This window comes from Pleurodeles waltl, chromosome 5 (genome assembly GCF_031143425.1).
Source record: "Pleurodeles waltl isolate 20211129_DDA chromosome 5, aPleWal1.hap1.20221129, whole genome shotgun sequence".
NCBI lineage: Eukaryota > Metazoa > Chordata > Amphibia > Caudata > Salamandridae > Pleurodeles > Pleurodeles waltl.
Genome location: NC_090444.1, coordinates 1,854,662,511 through 1,854,682,289, shown reverse-complemented (window position 1 = coordinate 1,854,682,289; position 19,779 = coordinate 1,854,662,511). Strand labels below are relative to the sequence as shown.

Genomic DNA, 19,779 nt, shown 5'->3' with positions numbered 1-19,779 from the left:
CCATTCCAAGGACCGAGGTCCTAAACCTGTATCAACTAAAATCTTCTACCTTTATCTCAAGGACCCTTGCCAGCACCCTGCAGCCCAAGCAATAACCAATGCGTAATGTTTCCATCACTGATTGTAGGTGGTTCCTCGGCTTCTCCTGATTTCCACCTTCTCGCTTCCCCAGCCCCGTTCATATCCCACCACCTTGTGAGCGGCTCCATCCTTCCGTTCACACACTCGCGTCTTCGTTCAAGCACCACCGCCAAGTGTGCCTCTGACCTACGTCTCCTGTTTCTGAAGCAACTGTAAAAATCTCCTTGTTTCCCTGCCCCTCAAATATCTCTTTTTTTATAACCATTAACAACTTCCTATTTTATGAATTCATTTTGGAAAGCAAAATATATTACATCTTCACACAGCTTTAAAAAGTTGAGCAAGAACACAAAATGCAAATGTACATGTTGACTTATTTAAAACATTAACATTAGTTTTGTAAGAAATAACGAATTAAACTGTGAGTGTGAATCGAACCCAGCCAACCAAGGATCCTACCCTTAAAACCTTATTGGTTCTTTAGATACACCTAGTGAAGAAAAACCTTTCTCCTTCAGAATTAATGTTTATTGATAAGTTTTTTAACAACTTTAATTTATTGATCTTGAGATAAACTAACAAACCATTCAGTCCACAGGAGCGGAATATAGCAGAGAAATCAGGGTACACAGTCTTGAAGGAATTCTTACACATGATAGTACAATCGGAATGTGTAAGAGCCCAGCCTAGACGCAGTTGGTCATCCCAATAGTCATGGAAACACATCCCAAACTGACAAGTCAGTCTTCACCCTTGATACTAGTCTCAGACTCTGAAAGGTTATCATCATTGAATGTACCCAATAATTGACCCCAGGACATCATTGCCTCCACAACTCCCTCATCCATTCGTGCTATACGTATATGTTGTTCCTCAGCCGCTCACCACTCCAGCAAGTCTCAGAACCAGTGGTCTATCAGCAGAGTTCTAGACCCCAGCCACCCTATGGCCACTCTCCGTTTAGGTAATATAAGGGCAACCTGTGCACCCCCGGGGTCGAACCAAAACTCCCAGAAGACAGGCCCTCAGAAATAAAGGAATTGTCATCCCGGTAGCCTCCTCTATCTTTGAATGCACTGCTCCCCAAAAGCACTGGACTTAAGTGCACTGCCGAAAGTAGAATCCTGCTCCCCAAATCGCAGACAACAATCTATTCTGTTAAGTTTGTAAGTGGCCATATAGGTGTGGTGCACAAAATTTAAATGTATTAACTTAAACCTAATATTGCAATAGACAGTACGCACTAGTTCCAATGCATGTGCCCACCCAGCATTAGACATCAATCCCTCCAAATCCTGCGCCCAGGTGAGCTGTGCCACGCAGGGTTTTTCCAGCATATCCCATCGAAGTGGCTTATAAAACAAAGTGATCAAGTGACTCCCCTCTCTCCATGGAAGACGCTCCCCTAACACTTTGGACGCCTGAGATGCTGCCAGGAATCCTCTCCAGAGCTACCGTGCCACACTCTCCAATTTGCCATGATGGGAAAATGACCTGGACCGACTCCAAAAGTGTTTTGTGCCTCCTGAAACAAGATGAAGTGCTTCCCAGGGTGCAAACCTCCAGCCACTTGGCAGCCCCCTGCCCTCCACAACTCCATGGACACACTGGTATCAACACCCAGGAATGGTGCAAGATCCCAGCTGGGTAATTCCCCATCGAATGAGGCTCTGCGCAGCACTCTGCTAACTACTTGTTCCCACAGCACGGCAGTAGTCCTGACCAGACATGGGACTAGATGCCCTGAGCATCCCCCACCTCATCAACAGGCGGCCTAATGTCTCCTCCCTAAGCATGTCATGGAAGAATCAATTTACCCAACGGTCGGCCTCCGTTAGCCATCTGGTGGCATGCTGCAAGTGTAGTGCAACATGGAAGAACTGTAGGTACGGAATTGCCAAAGCCCTGTCCTCCAAATCCCTCTAAAGTACAGTCACGGGCACTCTACTGCAGTGCCCGGCCCAAATCAGGGAGATCAATAGGCTGTCTAATCTACGGAAGAGCCGACGCTCCACAGGAAACAACAAGTTCTGGACCAGATATAAGCAGCGCGGGAGGAACATTATTTTGCAATGGCTGCCCTGCCCATTACCGAAAGAGGAAGTCTGTTCCAGAACACAATTGAGCGCTTCGGACTTGATGTCTGTCTACATTAAGGTGCCTATGGGCAGCTTTAATATGAGTGACCCTGATACCCAGGTATCGAAAACCCTCCGTCTCCCAGGGGAGCAGACAACCGCAATTGGTCCTGTGGCTTCCCTTAGAGTAACCCGAAGGAAACACAAGCAATTTCTGGATGTTGACCCTGGGCCCGGACATCCTCCCAAGGGAAGCCAACAGCTGCAGCAGCAAAAGTGCGGACTCACCTGGGGACCCAAGATGCACCCAGGTATTGTCAGCGTATAAGGAGGCATGAGTGGCATTCCCTACCGGAATTCCCCAATCATCCAACTCTTGGCAGAGCAGCAGAGTGGGTGGCATGATGGCCAATGCCAAAAGAAGCGGTGACAGGGGACATCTCACTTAGGGGGTCATTCTAACCCTGGCGGTCCAAGACCGCCAGGGCTAAAATGACGGGGGCACCGCCAACAGGCTGGCGGTGCCCCGCTGGGCATTCTGACCGCGGCGGTTTGACCGCGGTCAGAAGTGGAAAACCGGCGGTCTCCCGCCGGTTTTCCGCTGCCCATTTGAATCCTCCACTGCCCATACCGCCATCCTGTTCCTGGCCCAGGATGGCGGTATGGGTTGTCGTGGGGACTGCATGGGCACTGCAGGGGCCCCCGTAAGAGGGCCCCACAAAGAATTTCACTGTCTGCATTGCAGACAGTGAAATTCGTGACGGGTGCCACTGCACCCGTCGCACCTTCCCACTCCGCCGGCTCCATTCGGAGCCGGCGTCCTCGTGGGAAGGTAGTTTTGCACTGGGCTGGCGGGCGGCCTTTTGGCGGTCGCCCGCCAGCCCAGTGCAAAACCCAGAATACCCTCAGCGGTCTTCCGACCGCGGAGCGGTATTTTGGAGGGGGAAGTCTGGCGGGCGGCCTCCGCTGCCCGCCAGACTTAGAATCACCCCCTTAGTCTCCCTGCCTACGGCTCAGGCCTCAGACAACTCACCCAGTGTACCTAGTGAAGAAAATCCTTTCTGCTTCAGAATTCATGTTTATTGATGAGGCTGGTAACCACCTCACAAGCCACATCCTGAAGGTGCAAGAGAGGCGGAGGCTCCACCTCTTGCCGGAGTATCCAGGCCAAAAAGCGACCTGATTTATCTCCCTCCCTGTGTAGTCGCTGATGATATGTCTTAAGAGTTCTGGTTAAGATTCTCCCAACTCCTACCTATCGCTCTGTGAAGTTGCAGACGTTCCTGTCGCGCTTCAGCTGAGTGCGTCTCCCATTACTGCACCACCACCAAGCGCTCTTCTAGCGCCTGAAGCCCTGCCTCCAGCTGCCGAAGCGCCCCATGAAGAGTACCCATGCAGTTACCTCCGATAACTGCATTCAGCGCCTCCCACTTGACTGCCCTCGTACTCATGGTACCCCAATTTAGCTCTAAATATTCAGTCAATCAGGTGGTAAGCACCTCCTGAAAGGTTGCGTCGGTCAAGAGGCCCAGGGTCTTTCTCCAGGATATAATCGCCCCCCAGTTGGCATGCCCCCAACACATTCTCAGGAGTACAGGAGCATGATCAGAAAGGAACTGCCCTAGGTGTGTCACTGATTCCAGGCATGAGTGCGTCAGACACCCCCAACAGGAAACAATCCAGGTGACTGTATGTGTTGTGCATTTTTGAGTGGCGGGTATACTCCCTGCCCCCCGGGTGTAGCATCCTCGACCCATCCAGGAGCCATAAATTCTGCATAACCACACTAAGGAAGGTCACCATAATTAGCTAAGTCCCCTGTTGGCAGGTGACGATCTCTTTTCCCATCAATGATGCAATTAAAGTTGCCCACCCATATGAGGAGGGACCCCACACCCGTCTCCAGCAAGTCAAGCATCTTGCCAGAGACGAAACGATCATCTGTATTTGGTGCATGCGTATTTAGAATCGTCAGAAGCTCCTCATCTAATGTGACCTGAAGAAGATGATATCACTCCTCCACGTCTGCCTTGCTATACGTGTGCCGAATGGGGACCCGTGATGCTACCCAGATGGCCAGCCCCCTAGCATAAGAGGAATATGAGGCAGTAAAAAGTTGACCCCGCCAATTCGTCCCCAATTTCTGGGACTCCGTATCTACCAAGTGCATTTCTTGCAAGCAGGTAATTTCAACTTTGTGTCGCCTTAGAAATGAGTGCACTCTGTAGCAGGTAGTGTAATTCTTAAGCCCGCTTACATTCCAAGTAACAATATTCATGCGTTCAGCCGTACGTCGCGACAGCATTATCCCACCCCAGCAAGTTCCACCACGTGTCGTCCAATGTCCAATAATCTGAGCCTTCCTATGCACTGCAATAAGAACCAAACACTCCCCAAGAAATGAAATACAGAACCCACAAACCACCCCAGAACCCCCACCCCAGATAAGCAACAGAACAACAAGGTGCTCAGCAGATCCATCATTACTTCTGCTGTCAGGACCCACAGCCTAACCCTACAACTCTCAGAAAGAACTATGCCTCCCACTATCATGGAGAGGCTACCCCATGACTCACCCAAACATATAGTGCATAACAAAGGACAATGCTGAAAGTACATTGAGCTCCCCCATCCCGGAGCGCATCAGACAGCAACATCTTATGTCCAAAAGAGGCAGCTGTGTCCCACAAAGGTATCGGTCCCCTACCCACCTCCCCCCCTCAACTCCCCCAGCAACCACCACACAGCTCCCAATTCAGGGACAAATATAACAAAACCCCACAAAGTGGAACTATAGAAGAGCAACACTTGTTGATTATGGGAAATAAATGTACATGTGTGAAATAGGAGACATTAAAATCACCAGAAGATACAACTCAAAGCAGGTTTACTGCCTTCACTGTACCAGCTTACATGGGAATCTTTCCAAGGAAGTGAGGTGCACAGCAAAAGGGAAATATTCCCTCAGGAAGTAAGGAGCCCGAACGGAGGGCTAGAAATATTATCACACCCTGTGGAATAGAGGGAAATGAAGTGACCAGGGAGACTGTGTCCAAAGAGAAAAAACAATCCCTATTCTGAACTAATCCCAAGAAAGACAGCACCATTATGTTCAAGGGACATGCGTAGCCCACGACACATCCACAGAAAGATGGAAGATGGCCAGCAACACAGAAGATGGCTGAATGGCCGCGCCCAAGAACAAACATGTGGACATCTGGGCGCCTGGATGGCGTGTGGTCTCTTGCCTCAGAGGGGCCTGTGGCAGCCACGGGACAGGACCTTGCCTCAGAGGGGCCTGTAGCAGCCACGGGACAGGACCTTGCCTCAGAGGGGCTGTAGCAGCCACGGGACAGGACCTTGCCTCAGAGGGGCCTGTAGCAGCCACGGGACAGGACCTTGCCTCAGAGGGGCCTGTAGCAGCCACGGGACAGGACCTTGCCTCAGAGGGCCCTGTAGCAGCCACGGGACAGCCACGGGACAGGACCTTGCCTCAGAGGGGCCGGTAGCAGCCACGGGACAGGACCTTGCCTCAGAGGGGCCTGTAGCAGCCACAGGACAGGACCTTGCCTCAGAGGGGCCTGTAGCAGCCACGGGACAGGACCTTGCCTCAGAGGGGCCTGTAGCAGCCACGGGACAGCCACGGGACAGGACCTTGCCTCAGAGGGGCCTGTAGCAGCCACGGGACAGGACCTTGCCTCAGAGGGGCCTGTAGCAGCCACGGGACAGGACCTTGCCTCAGAGGGGCCTGTAGCAGCCACGGGACAGCCACGGGACAGGACCTTGCCTCAGAGGGGCCGGTAGTAGCCACGGGACAGGACCTTGCCTCAGAGGGGCCTGTAGCAGCCACGGGACAGGACCTTGCCTCAGAGGGGTCTTGCCTCAGAGGGGCCTGTAGCAGCCACGGGACAGGACCTTGCCTCAGAGGGGCCTGTAGCAGCCACGGGACAGGACCTTGTCTCAGAGGGGCCTGTGGCAGCCACAGGGCAGGACCTTGCCTCAGAGGGGCCTGTAGCAGCCACGGGACAGGACCTTGCTTCAGAGGGGCCTGTAGCAGCCACGGGACAGCCACGGGACAGGACCTTGCCTCAGAGGGGCCTGTAGCAGCCACGGGACAGGACCTTGTCTCAGAGGGGCCTGTGGCAGCCACAGGGCAGGACCTTGCCTCAGAGGGGCCTGTAGCAGCCACGGGACAGGACCTTGCCTCAGAGGGGCCTGTAGCAGCCACGGGACAGGACCTTGCCTCAGAGGGGCCTGTAGCAGCCACAGGGCAGGACCTTGCCTCAGAGGGGCCTTGCCTCAGAGGGGCCTGTAGCAGCCACGGGACAGGACCTTGCCTCAGAGGGGCCTGTGGCAGCCACGGGACAGGACCTTGCCTCAGAGGGGCCTGTAGCAGCCACGGGACAGGACCTTGCCTCAGAGGGTCCTGTGGCAGCCACGGGACAGGACCTTGCCTCAGAGGGGCCTGTAGCAGCCACGGGACAGGACCTTGCCTCAGAGGGGCCTGTAGCAGCCACGGGCAGGACCTTGCGTCAGAGGGGCCTGTGGCAGCCACGGGACAGGACCTTGCTTCAGAGGGGCCTGTGGCAGCCACGGGACAGGACCTTGCTTCAGAGGGGCCTGTGGCAGCCACGGGACAGGACCTTGCTTCAGAGGGGTCTGTGGCAGCCACGGGACAGGACCTTGCCTCAGAGGGGCCTGTGGCAGCCACGGGACAGGACCTTGCCTCAGAGGGGCCTGTAGCAGCCACGGGACAGGACCTTGCCTCAGAGGGGCCTGTAGCAGCCACGGGACAGGACCTTGCCTCAGAGGGGCCTGTAGCAGCCACGGGACAGGACCTTGCCTCAGAGGGGCCTGTAGCAGCCACGGGACAGGACCTTGCCTCAGAGGGGCCTGTAGCAGCCACGGGCAGGACCTTGCCTCAGAGGGGACTGTAGCAGCCACGGGACAGGACCTTGCCTCAGAGGGGCCTGTAGCAGCCACGGGACAGGACCTTGCCTCAGAGGGGCCTGTAGCAGCCACGGGCAGGACCTTGCCTCAGAGGGGACTGTAGCAGCCACGGGACAGGACCTTGCCTCAGAGGGGCCTGTAGCAGCCACGGGACAGGACCTTGCCTCTAAACGATCACACGCCTCCTAGCGGTGAAGAGGCAGTGCCAGGGCAACGAGATGGGCAGCACAAGAGTGAAGTGCCGGAGCATGACCCACACGGACACAAGAAGGAATGTGGACCCGTGGACCACCGGAGATACCAGCGACGAGAGCCCATGCTGCTGAGGGATAGTACGAGCAGCTCGCTGAAGGAATGCAGGAGTGCACAGAGGCGGAATGGCAGTACCACTTACCCCACTCCTCGCACAGGAAAGTGAGAGTCTCACGAGGAAAACAACAACAGTAGAAAGAAGTACAAGTAATGTCCCAAGATTAAAGCACAGAGGAACGAGAGATTTACCGCTATAGGCCTTTGTGCAAGAGGTGAGCCATGCACAAAGGCTCCCACGGAGGTATAATTATAAGCGCCCTATAAGGGATACCAAAAGTATCAGAAATATAAACAGCAACGCCCATAGGGGACACGGAAGATGCTCTACATAAAGCAGGGAACATGCCATGCTGTTTCAACAGGTGGAAAACCCACTTAGGCCACAGAAAATATACAGCAACATGAAGAAGCTGCCACTGGCGGCCTTAATACATGAGAGTGATGACTGCAGAAGGCGGGACACAGCGCCGGTGCCACCAGGGGGAGGAATGGTTCAGTACTGAAGCGGGAAAAGGAGCTGAAACTTGGACTCAACAGGAAGTACACGACTCCACTCTGGAGTGGGTCCCTCTGTAAGTACAGGAATAGGCAATTTAAGATTCCCTTCCACCCTGTCCCTAAAGTGTTGCAACGCAGAATGGGCCTGTGTGCCCAACAGATGGGCGTCGTCGAAGGGCACATCTTCCAGGGTGGACCAGGCAGCCTCCGAAAAGCAAGGGTGGCGTAGCCAGACGTGACTGGGCAGCGCTACAGAATAAGCCATGGCGTGACCTGCTGAGTTTGTGGTAGCCACACCACGTTATTGCAAAGCTAGCTGCCTTTCGCCCATCCTAGAGTCCCTGGACGAGTTCGCTCCGGGTCTCCTCCGGAAGCGAAGGCACCAGGCGCACCAATGAATTCCACAATTCTGGGGGAAATCAGCCCAGAAGACAAGCAGTGTTTATCGACCACAGTGCTGAGCTGGCAGAAGAGAAAAAGTTTCGTCGACACATTTCCAGCCATCTGGACTCCCCGTCCGGAGGGATGTTAGGGAGGACGCTGGGGTCAAGAGAGGCCGTGGCGGCCTCACCACAAAACTCCTCAGAGCTGGGTGCGGGAAGGACACGCAGGCTCCCCTGGGGCGGGAGGAGTCTACGGGCTATGGAGAGGTCCACAGGGGCCTCCCCTAATAAAAGATCATGTAGTGCTTCACTATATGGGAGCACAGGCTCTATTGCCCGTTTGGCCCTGGTGAAGCACTGTTATCAAGGGATGAGTGGTCATCTCCACAGAGGGGAGCTGCAAATATTGAAAACCAGTTCCCTTCTTCAACACCACAGTGAAAGAGGAGCTCACCTCTGAAGCTAGGCTGAGGGTGGGGGGGGTGGAGAGGGGTCCAAAGCCGGCGAGGACTCAAGACCACTAGCCTCACCCAGCTCCGTCAGCCAAATATCCTCTAAAGGAGGCTGGACAGTCTCATCCATGGGGTTGCTAAACTCCACCTCCTCTCCTTCACCTCCAAAAGCCTGTCCCCCCAGAGAACAAACAGCAAGAAACTGTGTGGAAGGAGGAGGGAAGGGGTCTGAACCAGACGGCACGACTGGCGCCGCACCCGACGCAGTCCGACGTCTGCGTGTTGCTCGGCGTTGTAGAGGGTGATCGGCTCGGCGTCGACCGGTGCCACCAACGTACGCTGATTGAACTCTGGCATCGAAGGTGGGAACCCCGAAGGGCTGTGCACCAGAGCCGGTACAGATTAGGGTGTGGATCCAAAGGGCCTATCTGGCGCTGAGGGCGTATCTGCTAGCGTGGAGCCAGGTAGGATACCTCTTGGGCCTCTAAAGTGCACTAGAGGGAGGTAGGGGCCCGAAGATGGCATGGAGGGAATTATAATAATTGGGAATCTGGGCCAGAGTCGCCCCGGCTCCAGGGAAAGTATGGAGGGGCAGGGTGGCCTCATCCACCGACTCCTGAGCCAAAGGCTGGGAGAGGGAATCAGGAACGCAGGACTTACTTGACATTGGTGGATGCCGCGACTTAGACCACCTGCGGTTCGAAGTCTTCTCCTTCAGCGTTGAGGGTGATCTATGCTCGCAGAATCGGCTCCTAGAACAGACTTGTGAACGCTCTTGGGACCTAGAACAAGACTGACGATGAAGAGGGGGATCCACTAGAAGCGCTGCCAGGATTTTCATACACCATTCCAGCAACGCCTTCGGGCAAAGGCAACAGCAGGAATCGCACTCCTAGGAGTCAGGGTGTTCCCTGAGGCACCACATACAAACTGTATGAGGGTCTGTTGCCGACATCTGCCAGCCACAGGGCCCACAAGGTTTGAACCCTGAGGACATGTGAAGGGCACACTGTTCCTTCAACACTGAAATTGTCAAGATAGGCCAAAAACAGGATGAAGAACCACTCCGGATCCGTGTTATAAGCTCAGAAAAGAACTACTGACGTCAGCGTGTTAAAGAGGAGTTTATATAGACTCAGTCAACTTCACATCCGGTGGATGACGTTGCTACGGAGTCTCACAAAGCCCTCTTCTGACGCGCAGAGGTACTGCGGGAAAAAAAAATTCCAGATCCCGTCGGGCTCCTGGGGGAGAATTCTAAGGTGAGGGATCTGCAGCTAGATGCATCCATCAGATTATTTAATCAGAATCTTTAAGACTCTTTCTTCAACTCCAGTGACAAACACTTCATCACTCAGCATCACCACTCGTTCTACCAATGAGTAAAGCACCCAAAAAACATCCAAATCATGCCTTCTTATCTATGATGAAACAAATGAAATTGTTTTTCAAAATCTGGGAGTACTACTTTATTCTAGGACATGAGATGTATCTCTGAATATAAAAGAAGGATAGGGCTTCTTGGGAGAGCAATTATTTATTTCAAGCCTTTTTAAAGACCTAAGTATTAAGAGTGTGATTGGATTATTGCAATGCTCTCTTCATATGACATCTGAAGGAACAGTTCTACAGACTGCAAAAGACTCAAACTTTGTAGGTGATTCAGATAAGCAAAACTTCTAAAGGAACCATAACACTCAGATATTTTGAAGACCATGGTGGTCACTGGTAGCCCAAAAGATTCCAAAGTCACACTCAGCAGTCTCCTCCTGTTGACTGGATACGTTTTGTACCTTTGCCCAGTGAAAATGTCTATGTTGAAGCTTATGGCCTTATTTAGGGTTCGGCAGACGGGTACTCTGTCACAAACTTGACGGATAGCCAATCTGCCTTACTACAAGTGCCTACATCCTTTAACAAGTGCATTATATCCTAATGTACTTGTAATAAGGCAGATGGGGTATCTGTCATGTTTGTGATGTAGTTCCTGGCTGCCAAACTCCAAATCGGGCTTAGTCTCTTTTCTGGTTGAAATCCTTGAGCGGGACAGGTTGTATCCTGGAAAGGTCACACCAAAGATGTATACCCTAGCCGTGAGGGTCTTCTGAAGTCTTCTTTTGTGTGGCATAAAACTCTAAATGAGACCAATCTGGTTTTCTTGTCCACTGAGGTCATGCCTAGCGTTGGGTGTTTAATATCAGTCCTCCGGAAGAAGAAACATTTCCAAGTCCCAAGTTTTCCATCTTTATGGCGTAGTTCCTCTTGTCCCTTTTAAGTGTCCAACCTCAGGGATAGCACCTCAGAATCCAGGACTCACTCCAGCGGTGGTCACCAGCACAGTCCACCTGCCACTGGTCAAAGGGTCACTCCAGGAAAAGGACTCTTGCATCTTCTGATGACCCTTCAGCCCCAGAGGAGGTCAGCCAACTGACACTTGGAGTCCCCTTCCAAGTTCACGGGAAAAATGGGAGCAGGCCCAACCCTTCAGATCTACACACAGGTAACAGACAGCAGTCCAGTCCACTTCCGTTCTTCAGCAGGGCCTGATGTGTTCCGAGACAGACGATGGGGGAGAGGTGTCACTTTTGTCAGTTCTGGTTGGGGACGACTCCTGGGCGTTCTCTAACCAATAGGCAACAGATTTCTAAGGACAAAACTTCCCAGTTTTACATCACATAGTGTTTGCTTTTTACTTCAAACTATGCCATGGTGCACAATTCTCAGAGAGAAAAATTAAGATGCCAGACACTTTCAGCCCCTGGAGGAGGCTGGTTGGTCACCCAGGGGTATACCTACAGAAATGAGCAGTCCTGTCCTCCTCAACCACACAAAATTGCTTCGGAGCTAGCTGCCCCTCCCACTGGAAGAAAGCCATGGTGGCCAAAGCCGACCCTGGGATAAAAGAAGCCCTTTTACTCTACGACTCAGTTTACAGTAAACTTTGAATGGGTGAGCCTAATTTGGTCGCTTTTAGGTTTATGAAATTCCGAACCCTCCCAATTGCATTGTCTAAGAGAGCAGAAGGCACATACCTCACACCAGGGTCTGCCTGCCACAATGCTAAAGTCATATTTTCTGCTCTCAGAGCACTTTTCATAACTCACCAAGTGGAAGGCACTGGCAGGGAGGGCAACATAAGGCAGGCTATTCCTAATTCCTCTACTGAAGCCTCAGGCAGGCAAAGTCTAACAATTCAAAAGTTACTTTTCCTGCATAGTAATCAAACATCCAACTTCCCCACTCAGTTGGATTTGTGATCACTATTAATATCAGTGGTTAAGTGGATTCTGTAGCTTATTTCAAAACAAAGTTATCAAAATAATACATTAACTGATTTAGTTTTTCTCATAGACACAGACACAGCCCTATACAGTGAAAATAGCTTTTGGGAGGGGGGGGGGGGGGGGCGAGTGGTCACTGTAAGAACATGCCAACTTTATTTTGTTAACTTTTCCACTGTTAAGGACTAATCACCCTATCTTGTGAGTTACAAAGCCTACTTAAAGGTGGTTTACCTAATATCTAAAATAAGTTTTTTTTTCTTGTCATGAAGGATTACTGTGGCAGGTTAACCTGCAGGTGGAAAAGCTGCAGCAGTCAGGCTACACGCGAAGGCCTGACGTCACGCTTTACTGGTCAGCCTGGCGTATGACATGATGCATGCCATAGACCACAAGCGACATTTAACTCCCATACAACCATACACTTTGTCCTTACTGGCAAGGTAAACGTGCCAATTATGAATTAGCTAATTTCACCATGTTCAGGGGTCAAAGTGAATGCAAACATTGCCTCATGATTCATTAACTCAACTTCAAAGACTTGCCTTGCAACAAAGCGCCAGGTCTTCTCTTGAGAGATAAGGTTTCCTACTAATATAAGACTAGTAGCTTGTAAAGTGCAACCACTACTTTTCAACAGTTAAGGTCCTGGTTTGGAGGTTTTTGTAGCTCATTTCAGAGGGAATGCGGCCTCCTCTTTTGGCTGCACCATTGTTTAGAGTGGCCGAGACGGACAGCTGCATCTGATTTGTTTCGACCTTTAATAGCACAGAAGAGCTACAAATGATGGAAGGGAACACAGCCTAGAGTAATTGAAAGTAGAAAGAATCTGCAAGCTTGAGTGCCAGTTTTGTGTTTTGGCCCATAGACTAGTAATTCAAGTTGGATCATCCCTTTGGAGCAGGCGAAGGCCGCTGGTCCCTGTGGTGGCACAATGAGCTGCAAACCAATAGAACTGGAATACCACCCATAAAGGTTCCAGTGGACAAGATTAATTTAAGCATTGCACTTCTCGCTATTTTATGGAACCCCACATGTGCAACGAGTGTGCCCAGAGTTATGCGGGTCCAGTGCTCGCTGTGCCACAGGCTCAATCGGCGCCTCATTCATGAGACGGAGCGAGGCAGAAACTCATATGGGATGCCAGTGTATCTGTTCCCAGGGGGGCGAGGGCTAGAGGTTCAGGCTTAGCCACCCCTTTACTGGGATGGACAAAACTGATTTCATATGGTTGATTGGTCCCTGTCTCTAGTTGCAAGAGAGCGAAAAAACTAAAGAACTGAAATACGGTGCGGTGTATTTAACAATGGCTGATATTAACGCAAGCATTTCATCTATCACTTGTTTATATTTTCACCGTAGGAGTCCTGAAGTGCGACACGTGTGCCCATAGATGGGGCATGTGCTCACTGTGGATGAGGAGTCAAGTTGCATCTCACCGATGAGGCTCTACAAAGCCGAAGAAGATCTGAGGTTGTGTATCAATTCAGACAGGAGGTGGCCCAGTGGTCTCTCCTACACCAGAGCTAAGACTGAGGTATTGCCTGTAGTGAGACAGGCAATCTAAAAATGATGGAATGCAGCCTGAAGTAACTGTCAGTCACTGAAATTAATTTAGCATTCAATCACTCTATCTTTAAAAAATGTCTTAGAATTTACAGACTATTATGGCAGTCAGACCAGCTACCTTGTTACTAGGACAATGCAGGACAGCCCGTCCCGCCCACCCCCCCATTTATTGACAACAATATCAGAAGAAGCATCTTGGTGTCAATTTCCATGGACAGCCACTTGGCTTTAAGGATGAGGTGGGGGATTCTTATTAGCTTAAGATATCCAAGATTGATAACTAGAACTAAAAGAAAGTAACCTTCCTTCTCCATTGTAATAACATCCACCAACACTTGAGGAGGGCAGCTAGCCGAGCCTTAGAGGGTGGTTGAAGAGCAACAAGCACTGGACACATGAGGATAACAGCATGTCCTTAGGACAAGTTCAGCACCGATGCCTCGTGTACTCGAGGGTGTGCCCTGGAGTCAGACTCCAGACTGCTGGACCTTGAAAAGCCCTGGACTTCTCCCCAGGGTGTTGTTTGGCTAATGTTATTAACTGGAAATAAAAGGACAATGGGGAATGCCTTATTTCTTGCATATGTGGGCAGCTCGGGTAGCCCTCCAGTAACACAGCAAGTATCTGTAGGCCCACCTCACCAGCTCGGACATCTGGTACTGATAGGCTGGCGTTTAATCTTACCCAACTCAGAATCCGCCCTAGAACTATGAAATGGTGGGTAGAGCTGCTGTCCTTTTAACCCGTGTGCATGAAGTCAAACACAGACTCTTGGAGTGGATTAGTCCACTGAGCCACCAGACCCCATAACCTATAATCACAGCCACTGGAATTATGCAATTGTGCGGCCGCAGCGATTTTCGCATAGTTATGGATTTGCCGCATTTCTCACATGATCCTTCATCTGCCACATAATATACAGATTTCAACAACAAAAATTGTTTCTAGCTCAATCAGTTAAAAATGCAGTGACACGTGTTGCCGCGCAGTGGAAGGCCCTTTGCACAGCTGAGCTGGTCACCTTTCTGTTGCTTATTGCTGTATTTGGGTATTAAGTGGTACTAATGAGGTTCAAGCAATGCTCAGACAGTGTTACCAAGTTTAAAAATTAAGAAATAATGGAATAATACTATTACAAAATGTGCCTCATTATGCCACATAATTTGCCTCATTATGCCACATAATTTGCCTTTTCTTGCGGAATAATTTACCCAACCCTGCCCCCTCCTGCAGCATAGTTCCAGTGGCCCGGCCTATAATGATGCAGGACAATACCCGTTTGGTTATGGATCGTTTAGAGGCTTCCATACTGTCAGGAGGCATGAGTGCATGAGTGCATGGGCGCATGACTGCATGAGTACATGAGCGCATGAGTGCATGGGCGCATGAGTGACCGCTTACGGCTTGCTGGTGCAGGGGCGCAATACTGCAAACCCGCTTGCACAGAGTCCATTCCATTGAAGGAAGGTCTGATAGTGTTTGTGGCGTGCCAGTGCTGCCCAGTGTAGGTTTCGAGTGTGTGGATAATGCACTGTGAGGCTGTGCCTCAAAGACAAACTACATTTCCCAGCAGTCCTTGAACTCTCGCGTTGTCTGGAGACAACTACAGCTGTCTTTGATTATCAGATATCCTTGTCCTTGTGTTTCATGGTGTGTTTGTTAGACAGTCATGCCACAATGCTGCTGTAGCATGGACCTGGTTCCTTGGATTCTGCATCATGCTTTGCAAAGAACAGTTGCTTGCATGGACGTTTATTGGGGGACAGTTGATGAATACAGAGAAGTATCTTAAAATCAAATTTGAGAAACTGCCTTTGAACTATTTTGAACATTCGTCTTTGAGCACTGCTTAGACTTTAGGAATTGTACAATAACATTTTGGGTTGGATCCTGTGACGGGACAAGAAGAATTTGCATTTCAAGCTGCGAATCTTTAGCACTTCAAGCTAATGGTCACACATGATATGCATATATGATTATGCGCAAGGTAGTAATAGTTTTTAGCAAGTTATATATGTACTGCTAATGATAGGCACCCCCAGGACAGCGTATAAATAAATCCAGGATTTGTAAAGTCTGGAGAATCATCCGTGAGGGTCTCAAGGCGCTGAATTGTAGGCACGGGGAGATTAAATGCTTTGCCCAGATTCACATGAGGTTGTGCCAATGCGGACACAGAGACTCGAACCTGGTTACCCCAGCTGCGACCTCAACAGATCGGGCGGTTACACCACACCCTCTCCTTATGACTTCCCAGTGGCACAAGAGACAAGTAGAAACTAAGCCTAGTTAAGGAGTTTGAGGTAGTTATCTCACCAATAGCGAGAAGTGTTGAAGAATATATATAAAGACCTTTATCCCAGTCTTCCTCACGACCCCTTCACTGAATTACATCCTTTGCTTCATAAGACAGGCGTTCACAGTTTCCTGCTGTATCAGTTTCTCCTGCCACTTCTCTCCCTGAGTGAGGGCTCCTTGCTTGTCTTGATTCAGTTGTTGACTAGTCTACACAAAGGTTGAGTTGTGATGGTGGTTCTGTGTGAATAAACAAGCCTCCTGTCTAGGACACAGATATCTCCAGCTGGTCCAACACACCAGTTGCCTCAGTCTACCCACCCTTGCCCCCCTTGCGTGGTCCACCATGGATCCAGCAGGTGGGTCCTGGCCAGTGGTCACCGACACTCACCTCTGGTGCAGGAAGGAGGTCAAGCAGGTGAAGATGAGGAGCGGGAGCATGGCGCACAGCGTCATCACGTTGTTGAACTTGGCCTGTAGCTGGGTCTGAGTAGGTACGGTGCTGTTTAGCTCCGCTCCGGCGATGCGCTCCTGCGCCGGTTCAGCCAGGCGGCTGGTGAAATACTGCAAAGACAAAAAAAAGCAGAAAACTAGAAGGCCGCTTATAGAAAACCACACTAAAATCCAGCGGTTGTCACTAGTCATAACCAATGCTTTAAGGGAGTACTCAGTGTCTGGAGGTCTAAACCACATACAACTAGACTGAGGGCCTGGTTCAGAACTCGGCAGATGGGCTACTCCGTCACAGCGGCCAACGTGACAGATATCCCGTCCACCGAAATCTAAAATCCAAGTAACCCACCTGCTGAGTTCTAAATCAGGCCTCAAGGTCATGCAACTCACACACACCTCAAGAGGACCATCAAATGCATACAAACTACATGCATGTCAAGCGAACTTTAAATTCAATACTGAGCAGTCGCCATGACACGTTCACTCGAAAGGCATCTATATATTTTCCACCCTTACAGAACCTTTAATACTAAGCCAGTCACAGATACACCCCCTCTGAGAGACTCATGGTTGTATACTCCGGTGTGCAGAACACTCACCATGGTGGCCGTCATGAAAAAGTTCCATGGCAGCAACGTCCCAAGACCGAGTATGAAGAATATCAGCCAAACAGCTCTGTACCTGCAAGGAACCACAGCAGTGAGAAGGTACATCAGCCCTGGAAGGTCATCAGGAGCAGGAATGAAGGACAAAAGCCACAAACAACAGGACATGGACAGGACAATTCAAGGGAAGAATGGCACAAACAAGTCAACAACAGGAGACCTTGTAGACAGTAGGGCACACGCCACAGGATATCCGTAGAACAAATGGAGGACAGAAGTGACAAACAAAACATCAACACAGCCACTCATGGGCAGTAAGGCACGTGCCATCCAGATGGAATTCAGTCAACACCCTGGGGACAGAAGACTGAACTCTCCGAAGTACTACTGAGGCTTCAGGGGCAGCCAGGGCTTGGCGCTAACTAAGGCACTGAGCAGAAGTGATGGCAACCAAGAGGGCTGTTTTCCAGGACAGGAGGTCTTTGTCAGAGGTAGCCATTGGATCAAAAGGCTTGTGCATTAGGAGGGACAATGGGGTTCATATCCCATGTGACATCCAGTCTACTGACTAGATGAAATTGATGCAAGAAGCCAGTTGGATAAGGCTTGAAGACTTCATGTGAGGCAAAAAGGCTTGCAGTCCCAAGGACCGACAATAGAAAAGGCGATCTCCTCTAGAATCATACGCTCATAATGTGCAAGTTGGAAGGCTGTTGGGAAAGGAGGCAGGATGACTTCCTTCTAGCAGAGATGCCTGGTGTCCTTGGTTCCCATAAGGGCTGAAACCAGCCCAAGAGCATCTGTGACCCTGACATGTTTGTTGCGCAGCTGTATCACAAGGACATCTGTACCTGGATGCCTCTAGGCCTAAAAGATGGGGGTCAAGAACTACCTGGCTAAGTTCTCAGTCATGGGGTTACTCGACATGACGACTAAGGCTGTCTGCTCTGTGGCTGAGGATCCCTGCTGTACGGGAGACCTGGACGAACATGTCCTGTAAATTGCTTCACTGTCCAGGGTATCTACCTTCACCGATCCCCCTTTCTTTGTCCGACATCTACCTGCACTTATAGATTACACCATTGCTTCAAGAAAATGACCTGTAAGGTAAGTAGTATACAATATTAGAACTAAGACAACACTATATTAGTAATATATATTAATGAGGTTTTGTTTAATTAAGGGTTGGGATTAATATTACTGCAATTAGATTAATTACATTTAATTTAAAATAAGTCATTACGACTTAAAGTTAGAGTTAATAAACTAAATTAACTAACTCAAATAATAAATTAAAGCCCTTAATTACTAAAATAAGGTTATTAGCTATTTTAATGAAATTAAATAGACAAAAAATGAAGGTTAGGATTAGAATCAGTATTTGCCAAGCAAAACAATTGATATTGGTTTAGTTTAAGGTTGTGAGTTAAATTTGGGGTTAGGACATGTTCCTTAAGAAAATAATTAAATTGAAGGTTTCCTTTCGGTGGAATCTGATGTGATCAAAGTTCATACCCTACAATTCAAGAAACAGCTGTAGTCATGGTAAGTTTTCGAGTTAGGGGTAGGTAACGTGCTGAAGGTAGGGCTGTGACGTAAAAGCCACTTCGGTGTTATGGAAAAGTGGGAGAGGTAAGCTTATGTTGAACTAAAGGTGGAGGAGGAAAGATCTGGTCAGACCAAGGTGGATGTAAAGACATCTGATATAAACTCCCACAGCTGAACTGAGAGCTGGCAGATCTGTGACAAGCAAGTTGTCCTATTTCTGAATACAGAATAGGGCCATAGTGGGGGTTGGTATGTGATCAAAACTACACCTGATCACCAGACGAGCAAACTTTTAGGCTACGAAAACCACCTTGAACGCCAAAAGGTTTGCGTGGGTGGATGCGGTGGACCTGACCCATAAAATGGCACCACAACCGCACTTTGATCAAAGTGTTGCGGGTGGAACGTGTGGACGTGGCTGCCAGAAAGGACCCCTGTCCGCAGCTTTGTAGCGAAGGCCCACAACCTCAGAGATTATGTCAGAGGTGGGGGGGCCCAGATGAGCTTTGAGAAGCTCCAAGGCAAGTGATCTCTGTGTCTGCTGAGTGAAGATGGTGAAGTAGGCCAGATCCTTCTGAAAAGGTAGGGTGGGCTCCTGACAACAAGCGGAGGAGTCAGCATCTCGTCTACAGTTCCTCTGGACCCAGACTCTGGGAACAGCTAGAATTCACTGGTGCCCTAGATTCAGTGATTGCAGTGAACAGAGAAGCTTCCTTCCTCTGGAGAGGCACCTAGTGTCAGAGATGAAGCAATGGTTACATAGGCCCACATGTACAAAAGCTTTCTGCATTCCTTAAAGGACCGAATCTCAATGTTGGCCCGTTAACAAATGCAAAATAGCCTTTTCCAAGGTACAAAAGTGCTCTGCGGCGTGGTAAATTGCAATTTCTACCCCGCAGAAAGCAAATTTTACAGTTACCAAAATATGAAATCGCAAATATGGATTTCCTCTTTGTGATTTCCAAACTCAATGTACATAGCATTTCCTAAATGCGAAACGGCCATTTAGGAAATGTCATTACCATTGAATCCATTATGATGGTAACCATATGCAAATTCCACAAAGGCTCCCAAAATGCACTTCCTGCAGTGCCGCAGAGCGAGCACTCGCCTAGGGCATAGGATCACTTTACACGATCACCACTTTTTCTTCACTTAGATTTAAAGGGGGCCTAAGTCCCATAGGTGGGAATGGTTTTGCATTTTCAAATTTACGATTGCCTGTAGGATGCGATTGCGATTCCATAGGAATCGCTATTAGGAAATCGCAATTT

General features: G+C 49.9%; 1 protein-coding gene across 4 annotated transcripts in view; it reads right to left on the bottom strand.

The window, feature by feature from the left end:
• Positions 1-19,779, bottom strand: part of SLC29A1 (solute carrier family 29 member 1 (Augustine blood group)) — a 1,001,910-nt gene that overhangs the window by 115,316 nt on the left and 866,815 nt on the right. For all 4 annotated transcript variants that reach the window (XM_069236365.1, XM_069236363.1, XM_069236364.1 and 1 more), the window contains 2 exons: positions 16,952-17,033; positions 16,291-16,463 (listed from right to left, as the gene is read on the bottom strand). In XM_069236365.1, coding sequence (XP_069092466.1) covers positions 16,291-16,463; positions 16,952-17,033 — 255 coding nt within the window. The remainder of the gene's footprint in view (positions 1-16,290; positions 16,464-16,951; positions 17,034-19,779) is intronic.